Genomic DNA, 10,562 nt, shown 5'->3' with positions numbered 1-10,562 from the left:
AAGAATAATATGGATTAAGGTTACCTACAGTATAAGTAGGAAATAAAAGGCCATGCAGATCCAAAGTTCTGGCTTCAGATGATACATGCTTATTCTGGGTACGTGATATATTAACCACTTGAAAAACATGTTCCCCTATAAAATGTTATGAAACATTTTTCACCCCAATTTTTTGGCATAATATAAAAGACGGGGTCATATCAGTTTAGTGTTATCAGTGATTGATGGCCCTAGTCTTATTGCTCTTACTCCGACGTTCGCGGCGATATGTAACATGTGCTGCATACTGGGCGCAATCGTCGTTTTCGTACATAGGCGCACCCGACGCATGTTTGCATGTGTATGTGGGGGGGCGGGGGACTTTAAAAAATTTTTTTGTGTCATTTTTTTTAATTATTATTTTCTGAATATTTTGTTTAGCTTCTTTATTTTTTTGAATGCTGTAATTTTTATTTTTTTTTTCAAGGGGATCCGTCCATCCAGCACTTTATTTGTAAAAAGGCATTACAGCAGCAAACAAACAAGTGCTAAAACAGCATTTATTTCTTTGCTACTGTTATGCCTTTTTACAAATAAAGTATTGGATGGACGCATCCCCTTGCGAGTGCCTTTTTTTTTTTTTACCTATTGCTTAGTGAAGGCTCCGGCGGAAGCTTTACCAGGCACCGAGGTTCAAGCAGCGGGATTGGAGACAAGAGGGTAGAGCTGCTCAGTGTTTCTCCAGTCCTATACACTATAGAAGACGTGATAACTCAGGGAACACAGACCGCCGGAGGGGGAGCTAAGCAGCAGGGACCGCTTTAACAACCGGTGTGTTGCTGTGGGGTTAATGTAAGGTACTCACCAACAGGCTGGTATAAGCACATGCGCACGCTATGCCATGCAGCCTTGTACTCAGAATTGTGGACAAACATGCCAGAAATCGTGAGCAGAAATGTGCGCTAACATGTCTGGCGTTGGAGAACTTTCACGTAGATGTTTTCGCACCATGTGCATTCCTGCATGCACATGCATGAATGATCATTGAACAATAAACTCAGTGTGAGAAATGAACCCATTGCCGAGTGGTCTTCAGCTGTTCCCCGTGTTCCTGTTGCCTGATCGTATGATTCTGCTGACCTGTGTTTGACTCTGGCTTACGTCCCTGACCTTGCTTCTGACTTTTCGATTTGGCACCTTGAACTTGGCATCAGTCACTCCTGTGTCCGACTCAGGCTAGTGACTCAATTCTGCTAGATCTACTGATTTGGCACTACATCTCCATACCTGATCCTTAATGCATCTCCTTGGCTTGTGACCCTGACTACGATCCTGATCTTCCCGTGGCTCCATTCAGGCTCTGCTACCTTGACACTGTGCTCTGCCAACCAGTTATAGCTAAAGCCTCACTAGACTGCTCAGTCTGCTGCCAGTTCCAGCCATCAGCTCCAGGTCATTCAGTTGATTTGTTAAACATGGAAAAATGCCTTTAACCTCGAAAACAGAAAAAAGTCACAATCCTACAATGACTTTAAATGCTAATAAATCAGATACTAATATAGGCTGCTTTGTTTGCAGAAGTCAGCTGCTTGGTTAAGGTAAAATAGTGGCACATTGTACAAGACGTTTTTGTAAAAGTCTCTAATGAAAGGCAAGGCCATGCTGTAAGCTAAACAAGGAGAGAAAATCTCCTTACCATTCCTTATCCACTTACCATGGGGTATTTTGTAGCCCGTCTCCCCGGGTTTCCTTAAATTCCGTAGTATGTGGTCAGAATAAACATTGATAAACATTCCACAGAAAAACAGTACGGAACCTAAAACAAAAAAAAAAACCCAAATAAGTTGATAAGTTGTTTTTAGGTTAGGACATGATATTTTCAGTTTCTATCAAACTTCTCAGCATATATCGAAGACAATAAAGAAGACTGTCCTTTTTAAGTGGAACTCCAGGCCAAATCCTTCACTTCAGGAAGCAAAATGATATGATTAAAGTCAACCCTTGCAGTGGGGCTACCCCTGCACCGCGAAGGTTAAGTACTCGTTTTGCTCTAGGAGCAAAAATAAAGAAAACACAATCACCTGATCTTTAGTTTTTGTAAATCTTTCTTTAATATCACTTTCAGGTTCCTATTACTGTGTGTCCCTACTAGTGGAATTTGTCACCAATGGGGACACAGCCAGCAATAAACATGGTACATTTAAACCCTTCCCGAGTCACGGTTGGCAAGATATTCCCTTGCTTCTTTTCCTGGTGACCATTATCCTTCCCAACCTGTTTTGCCAACCAATCTCTATTCGCTGAAGATGCGACAGCAATAACATCACACTTCCAATCCCAAACCATTAGAAGAAAAAACAAAACAAACAAAAAAAAAAAACCACACCTGCTTTTGGACTAAGATTTTCGCCAAAATACGAGTAGTATTGGGCTTTGCCCTGTCACAGTGCCTTCATATAGCTATATTTAACCAAAAACCAACTGCAGTTAACAACCACCAGTTTAAATTATTGCTCCACATCCTTACTGCGGCCAGGAAAGTGATTGCGAGATCTTGGAAATCACCCACCCTTCTTATTAAAATGTTTTTTTGCTATCATGTCCCAAGTAATGGTTTTTGAGAAACTCACAGCACCACAGGAGGACTCCTTGGCCACATACTCCACTATCTGGGACACATGGGTCGATGCTTTTTTTCTGGATGAGTTTGATCGGGTCTACCTGCTCCTGTGATAACCTATGTGGTGGGGCGGCGGGCCGACTGTTTTGTACTGTTTGTCTACTCTCCCTCTTGTTTCTCCTTTTGTATGTCTTTGTTTTCCCTGATATTCTCTTCTATGCACCGTGCTGCTGGAGCTGGCAAATATAATTTTGATGCACATTGTGTAGAGATATATTCAAGTTGGTTGAGGCTCAGGCCTCTGCTCTGTTTCTTTTATGGGGTTTGTTCCCCTCATTCCTTTGTGTTTTGTATAAAAATGTGCGTAATAAAAACGTATAGCAAAGAACAAAAACATTTTAAAAAAAATTCATACACTTTGTCATTTGCTTACAAAACAAAAAAGGTGACAGCCCAGAGAATGAACTATGAAAAAGCTACATGAATTAGGTGCACAGATTGTCCGTTACAGGGTGTAGGTTTTAACAACAAATACATTAACATTCTATTGGTATATGAGGCATAATAATGATGAAATAATAATGAAAACATAACACCACTTGTAGAACATGCATAACCCCTAAAATGGCAATATAACTGGACAGAGTGCCTATTGTCAATTGAGTTCTAATTAAGTGCAATTTTTATTCCAATGCATCAAATCTATTTCAATTCATGAATCTGAAATGTTGGTGATCAGCCAAATTTGTCATTAGTAGGTTGCCTTGGTTCTTTCAATCACCTTTGATTGTATTAGCCATAAAAGCTTTTTGAAAGTGGTTGAAATTGCTACAAGTTCCAGGTTGATAACAGACATTCTTTCTGAGCTGCTGGAGGAAATTAACATAATCTGTAAATATTCTCTCATGAAATCCTGATAGCACCTCTGCTTTATGACAGTTTAAAGGTCCGTTATCAGCACCGGGCTCAAGCAATATAGGACAACCTTACAGCCTGATTCTTATGCTTTTCAATTGAATACAAAAATAAATAAAACATTAAGTCATCTCAAAGTCCCCATTAACACCCAAGCATAGCGTGAATGCATGTTGTGTTCGTGCATGGACATTTCCTGCATGTGCTGTGCATCGCCCATTGATTGCAATGGGTTCCTGCATGTGCAACAAACACGAGAAAGTATCTCATGTAGCAAATTCTGCCACAGGCACTCACGTTTGCCCGGCTACGTTTCGAGTGCCATTAACTAGTGCAGTAATGGCACCGCAAGTGCAATGCACTTTTTTGTCATGTTCCGTGAACACGTGTCAAAGCACACTTTTTTTTTGAGCATGTTTACAGAATGCCTAATGTGTGAACAGGGACTTCACTGTAAACCTGCACTATTATAACAGTTTGAGATTGGTTATTCAAATTATTACAAAAGACCAGCTAAGGATTGGTTCTCTTTGAAACCCAACTCATGCCAAAACCATCTTTTAGTTAAGCAGACTTTGGAAGAGTAAATAATATGGTTGTCAGGTTGTTACTGATGTCCATAATCCCCACTGGGTAGGTTTTACCTCACTTCCTGTCTCTGAGAGCAGGACAAGAAATGTGGGGCACAGCTGTCACTGGGACAGAGACACAGACAATACTAATAAACTGACAGATGTCTTAACCTTTTCTCTTTTTACTGAGAAAATGGTACAACCCTGTGCCTCCCGAATAGGGCCAAAGACCACACATAAACCCATTCTAACCAAAACTAAAAGAAACGTTTTGGCTGGAGTCATGCTTTAATGAGAACAGTGTAAAACATCCATTGTGTCTGAACCTATATATATATATTAGAAAAAAAAAAACTGATGGGAATACAGGTGAAACTCAAATAATTAGAATATCGTGCAAAAGTAAGTGCTGCAAAAGGGGCCCAAACCAAGTACTGAGTACGTATGCATGCTTGTACTTTTCAGAGATCCGATATTGTTCTATGTACAATCCTTGTTTTATTGATTGCATGTAATATTCTACTTTTTTGAGGTTGTGGATTTGGGGTTCTCGGGGTTTTCATGAGCTGTAAGCCATAATCATCACAATTATGACAAATCACGGCTTGAATTATCTTGCTTTGCATGTAATGAGTCTATCTCATATATTAGTTTCACCTTTTAAGTTGCATTAGTGAAATAAATGAACTTTGCACGATATTCTAATTATTCGAGTTTCACCTGTATTACCAAGCATAGTAGAAAATTGAAATCATAAGTGGTTTAGAATTAATTAGGCCTCAATTAAAAAAAGAAGTAAAGCCAAATCTTTTCTTGGATGTACTTTTTTGGGTCATAGTAGTATTTTGAATAATGTACTCCTGTGACCCAAAGTCAGTATATAGCAGACAGAGCCAAGCTGCAGCTGGGAAGGTTCCTGACAATATTGTCTGGGTCCACCTGGATGTCCGATTGACAGCTGACTCTGCCTCTCTAGAGCCAGAACCACCTGTGCCCACCCCCTCCCCGTGGGTAGCGGTGACTGCCTGAAGACATGAGCAGGGAGAACAGAGGTTACAGCTCTCGGTATAGAAAGCTAGTGTGTGACAGTTTCAGTGTCCCATGCCGGCTCTAAGTATTGGGAACAGTATATTTTACTCTCCCAATACTTCTCCTTTAACCCACAAAGCAGGCGCTTAAGACAAAATTACAATGTAGCCTAGCATTTGTATAAAGCAGCAGAATCTGACTGTATGAAGCTAGCTTGTAAGAAAATATTAATCTTTAACCCCTTCATGACGGGAGACGTACACTGTACGTCCCGCCATGAAGTGGCTATATGACTGGCCCTGCCCGCTCAGATCTAGAGAGCTCCGGGCCGGCCGTTTTTCTACTACGGCCAGCCCGGAGGCAGTTAATGAAAGAATGAAGCCGTTACATGCAAATACCGGATCGCTAAATAGCAATCCTATTTGACAGCTGAAAATAGCAGAGAGGTAGCAGAGTGAGTAACCTCTCTGCTATTCGTTTTGACAGTTCCATAGACTGGCCTGATGTTTATAATACATTTCAGGCACAATGTTACAATGTATCTCTGTGCTTGAAATGTATCACTTCTGATCATCTGAGCACCATCATAAAACTTTAGTGAGATCTGATTCTGACATGCTGGCAGGATCAGACTCTAAAGGTTATTAGCTGTCCCTAAGTTTGGAACAGCCTAATAATAACCAGAAATGTAAAAAGTTAATTTTTCAAGCAGCCATAGTGACTGCTTGATATAAACTGACAAAAAAAAAAAGTTTTTTTTTAAAATTTTTAACAGTGTAAAAAAAAAATAAAGTGTAAAAAAATTAGGAAAATAAAAATACATAAATATATTTTTTATACTATAATTATAAAAACAATTCTAAAAAAAATAAATAATCAAAACTTGTGAAAAAAAAGTGTTTTCTTTACGTAATATTTTATTCGAACTAAGTAAGGCGTTAGGTACACGTTTGATATAATTATACAGCCCTATCTGTCCTCTAAAAAAAAACTATATATAATATGTGTGGGTACATTTAGTAAGAAAGTATATAACTGCCGTGGAAGAATCACACAGCAAAAATGTAAAAAAAGTGTGTCAGTCATTTATGAACAGAAACTGAAAACTAGCATAGTCATGAAGGGGTTAATCTACTAAATCACTTGTTGAACCCGATCCGAGTTTGTATTAAAATAGGAAAAAAGTCTTACCTGCAATAAATCTTGGGTCATGTGTCCAGTTAGAAGGGAGAGTAGCATGCTTGCACAAGTAACTGCTTTGTAAGTATCCATTATAACAACAGAAAGTGAATGCAAGAGCAAAGGAAGCAAGTGGTGTAGGCTTTCCTCCACGAATCAAAAATGGGAAAATAAGTGTTCTGTGGAAACATGATCAGACACGTAAATCCTTCAACATCTGCTGTCCTATATAGCTTTCCAGCCCTCAGCTACAAGTTTATCTTTCTGGATAGCTTGAAAGCACTGCAAACATGTGGTGGGGCTTACTGTTAGGCAGAGGTTTCAAGGTAACACAGATTTTATTTTTAACAAACTTTTGTCCAAGGAACAAAATGAACAGGGTACGCATAATCATAACCACCTCTGAATAACAAGGCACATATGACAACCACCTCAAATGCAGAACATGAATTCAGGGCTTAGACAGGTGGTTGCACTAAGCTTACTACCTTCTGACAGACTTTGTCTCTCTCATTAACCCTGTTAACATCTGGACTGCTCCACCTGTGCATGGCAATAGGCTTCAGCTCCCTATAAAGACTCTGCCAGCCTCAACCCCGCCAGCCTCTAACCCACTCAAACTAAAGGCGGAAGGCCTAACTGTCCCAAACAAGCGGGTACATGCACTTAGCACGTGTTGTCCGATAGCACAACCTCCCACACCACTGGTTGAACGTGCTGTGCACTCAGAAACTTCACTTCATGGCCCGACGGCTGTGTATTACCATAATGTTGGCAATGGAGAGCATCAGGCCAGGCAGACATGCCCTTGCACTACATTATTCTTAGTAGCTCTGAATAATTTTAGATTGTAATGTGTGTGGTGACCTTTAGATCAAGATCTTTAGAAAAGAAAAATCTTTAAAACATTAAAATAATGTTTCCAAATCAGCTATTTTATTCTAGATTGTTCACTTCTCCTGCCTTCTCCAAACTCTACACTAGAGCTGAACCAGTTAATCGATTTAGTCGATTAAAATCGACGATTGAAAACGTTGGCAACGTTTTCGATCGTCGATTCGTCGGCTATCGATTGATTTGCCTGTTCGGGGCCCCACATGCGGCCTGAGCCACACGCTGCTCCCGTTGCTGCCGTCGTGCCCACGGCACAGGCCGCGTAAGCCACGCCCACCGCACGCTGAAGCCGCTGCTCTCCTCGGCGCGATCTCCCTCACCCGTCGCTGGCCCGCTGACAATCGAGGGCCCACCTTCTGAAAGCAAGTCAGTGGTGGAATAGCTGTACGGAGCTGCAGTGTGGAACAGGTGTGCGGGGATATAGTGGTGGAATAGGTGTGTGGGGGTGCAGTGTGGACCAGGTGTGTGGGGGGTGCTGTGGTGGAACGGGTGTCAGTGTGGAACAGCTGTGTGGAGGTGCAGTGGTGGAATAGGTGTATGGGGGTGCAGTGGTGGAATAGGTGTATGGGGGTGCAGGGGTGGAATAGGGGTGCAGTGTGTACCAGGTGTGCGGGGATGCAGTGGTGGAACAGGTGTGCGGGGTTGTGGTGGTGGAAAAGGGGTATGGAGGTGCTGTGGTGGAACAGGTGTACAAGGGTGCTGTGTGAAACAGGTGTATGGGTGCAGTAGTGGAAGAGGTGTGTGGGGGTGCTGTGTGGAACAGTTGCATGGGTGTGAAGCGTTGGAACAGGTGTATGAAGGTGCAGCGAGTAACAGGTGTATTGGCGTGCAATGGTGGAATAGTTGTGTGGGGGTGCCGTTGTGGAACACGAGTACAGGGGTGATATGGACCAGCTATAGAGGACTACAAATCCCAGCAATAATACATTATATACAGCGCAATGGAGAATAACGCCAGCTACAGAGGACTACAAATCCCAGCAATAGTACATTATAGTATAATGTACTATTGCTACATTCCTCTATAGCTGCTGGTATTCTGCACTGCGCCGCTGTATAATGTACTATATTGCACACCACACTTTTTTTTTTACTTCCACCGCGCCAAGCTTGCTCCGGTGATGGACTACAATCTCAATACAAACTAGTAGTCCATCACTGGAGCCTTTTTTATCCGATTAACCGAACTTAATAATCGGCCAACTAATCGATTATGAAAATAATCGTTAGCTGCAGCCCTACTCTACACCCTTTTGTGAATAGATCTGTGAGTTTCCCATTGAAGTCTAAAGGACCAAAAGGTGCTGTAATCTGCCAAAAAGTAGCTCATGTACTATTTCTAGCGACATGCATTTTTCAGCTTGTGACAAAACACTCAGGTGTGAACATAAGGGTCATAGAAACGAATGGGATTCCTTGACTTGAGCATTTTGTCACGCTTACCTTTGACCGACAAGACACCTAGGTGTGAACGGGGACCTAAAGCATGGCCTAGAGACAAATTTTGGGTAGCGCAGTTTTTTTCTATTTCACAGGAGTGCGGTTTTAGGCCTCATTCAGACAGTACACATCCATACTGCGTGCACACCCGTAATCAGGGCAATCCCGGGAGGGAATTGCACACAGCAGTCTGTTCTTCCCTATGGGATGACGTGGCTGTACGCTGTCATCCGCACACCCAAACGTTCACATCTGTGCAGGTCCAGGTGTCCGCAGGCAGTGTGCGCCCCGTCTGAACTAGGCCTTAAGGCTTGACATGTTTGGAAGCTATTCGCTCAGCACAGCCTCACCTTTCATATTTTACTAAAACAATTGGGTATTATAATAAAATTAATGGAAGTGCATTTGTATTGAAAATATTTGATGAACAGTGTGACAAAGAAATTGCAACTGCCACCATTTTATTCTACAAGGGTCTCCACTTTCAGAAAATATAACTGGGGGTGGGGGGCGGTTTAAAAATTCTTCAAGCCTAAAATGTGTACTTTATCATGTGCTCAATCAATGAAAAGGAGTTAAACCACAGAGTCAGGACAGAAGGAAAAGGAGCTTAGGAAGCCTGCATACCGCTGAATGTAGTGACAGATGAAGAATCCCATTAGGACCAGGGCTGGTGTTGGTAGCTCGGGCTGGGATGACACATAATAAAAGGACACAACCAGAGAGGGCAGCTCTTGGATGAACCAAGCCAACCGCACAGGAATCGGTGGGCCAAAGGTCGAGCTGGCATAGCGTCCATAGGGCATACGGATAAACCTCAAGAAGGCGAATGATAAAAGTCCCATGAGAACCATGACCAACGACAAGAGATCCAGCAGGCGGGCCTCATCTTCCAGGAGCTCAGTCATGACTCGATCGCTACCGATCCCACTACACTCTACAGATTAATCAGACGACCCACTATTATAGAGCCCACCGCTCCTAAGCAACAACCACTCACCGACGAGTGGGCGGACACATATGTCAATGCTCAACTAATCAGAATGCAGGAAAACGTAGTGGGCGGTGACGTTGTCCACTCATACGAGAAAAGTTTCATAAGGCTAATGTGGTGTGCTTCGCTCTTTGGATGGTGTGTTAAGTTTGCGGTCCCCTCTACTGGACATACATGGCATATCAATTTGTGCCTGCCGAACATATAACTACACAAAAACATAATTGGGTTTAATTCTACAAATATAAAATAGCCTGTATCCAGCATTGCCCTTCTCCAATATGGCGGCAGGAGGCAGTAAGTACGTCACGACGAATCGACCCTTCTATTGGTTGGTGGCGCGAACTTCCTTTTCATAGTTCCACACGGCACCCGTAACCTCTACGTCACCGGTGCGATCAGGTAGGAGTCGCTCTGCCTGCACGTGTATGCCTGTAGTGCTGGCAGAGTGAGTGCTCAGCCTCAGTGCTTGCCTTATGGGATGGAAGGATTAGTGCAGCTGCTCGGATTTATGTGTAACAGTAAACTGTGTCTTTCTCTGCATTAGGAACGGCAGGCTGAGTATATTGACTTGTATAGGCGGACTTTCCCGGTACTGTGTGCGAGCTTTAAGCTTGGGAATGGGGCGCAGAAATCGGCGCAATCGGCGCAAGGATCAGAAGCCTGCAGTGCAGAGGACTCCTGCTGAGGAGGAGGAGAGGCGCAAGGCCAGGGAGCAGGCGGTGAGTCATGTCCTATCCTAAAGCCTCAGTGGTTGTCTTTAGGTTCAGTTGTATGCTTTACAATTCTGCAATCTGTATCTTGTAACTGTTGATATACGTTTCTAAAAATGGATGCTGCCCATTGTTCACCATAAATGTAATTAGATTCCTACCCACCCATTTTTTGCCAATTCACTCCTACATTTCCCCCCCCCCCCCTTTTTCACGGCCCACCACCA

General features: G+C 42.7%; 2 protein-coding genes across 2 annotated transcripts in view; one reads left to right on the top strand and one right to left on the bottom strand.

Moving 5' to 3' along the window:
• The window catches only part of SRD5A1 (steroid 5 alpha-reductase 1), a 12,914-nt gene extending 3,285 nt beyond the window's left edge, over positions 1-9,629 (bottom strand). Inside the window, exons 1-3 of the mRNA XM_018566324.1 lie at positions 9,256-9,629; positions 6,307-6,473; positions 1,694-1,795 (exon numbers count right to left, since the gene is read on the bottom strand). Of these exons, the coding sequence (XP_018421826.1) occupies positions 1,694-1,795; positions 6,307-6,473; positions 9,256-9,536 (550 nt within the window). The 5' untranslated portion in view covers positions 9,537-9,629. The remainder of the gene's footprint in view (positions 1-1,693; positions 1,796-6,306; positions 6,474-9,255) is intronic.
• A 555-nt stretch (positions 9,630-10,184) lies between these two features.
• The window catches only part of NSUN2 (NOP2/Sun RNA methyltransferase family member 2), a 36,788-nt gene continuing 36,410 nt past the window's right edge, over positions 10,185-10,562 (top strand). Inside the window, exon 1 of the mRNA XM_018566321.1 lies at positions 10,185-10,344. Within this exon, the coding sequence (XP_018421823.1) occupies positions 10,243-10,344 (102 nt within the window). The 5' untranslated portion in view covers positions 10,185-10,242. The remainder of the gene's footprint in view (positions 10,345-10,562) is intronic.

The sequence above is a fragment of the Nanorana parkeri genome, unplaced genomic scaffold (genome assembly GCF_000935625.1).
Source record: "Nanorana parkeri isolate BGI_ZX_2015 unplaced genomic scaffold, ASM93562v1 scaffold937, whole genome shotgun sequence".
Classification (NCBI taxonomy): Eukaryota; Metazoa; Chordata; class Amphibia; order Anura; family Dicroglossidae; genus Nanorana; species Nanorana parkeri.
This window is presented reverse-complemented; position numbering and strand designations above follow the sequence as displayed.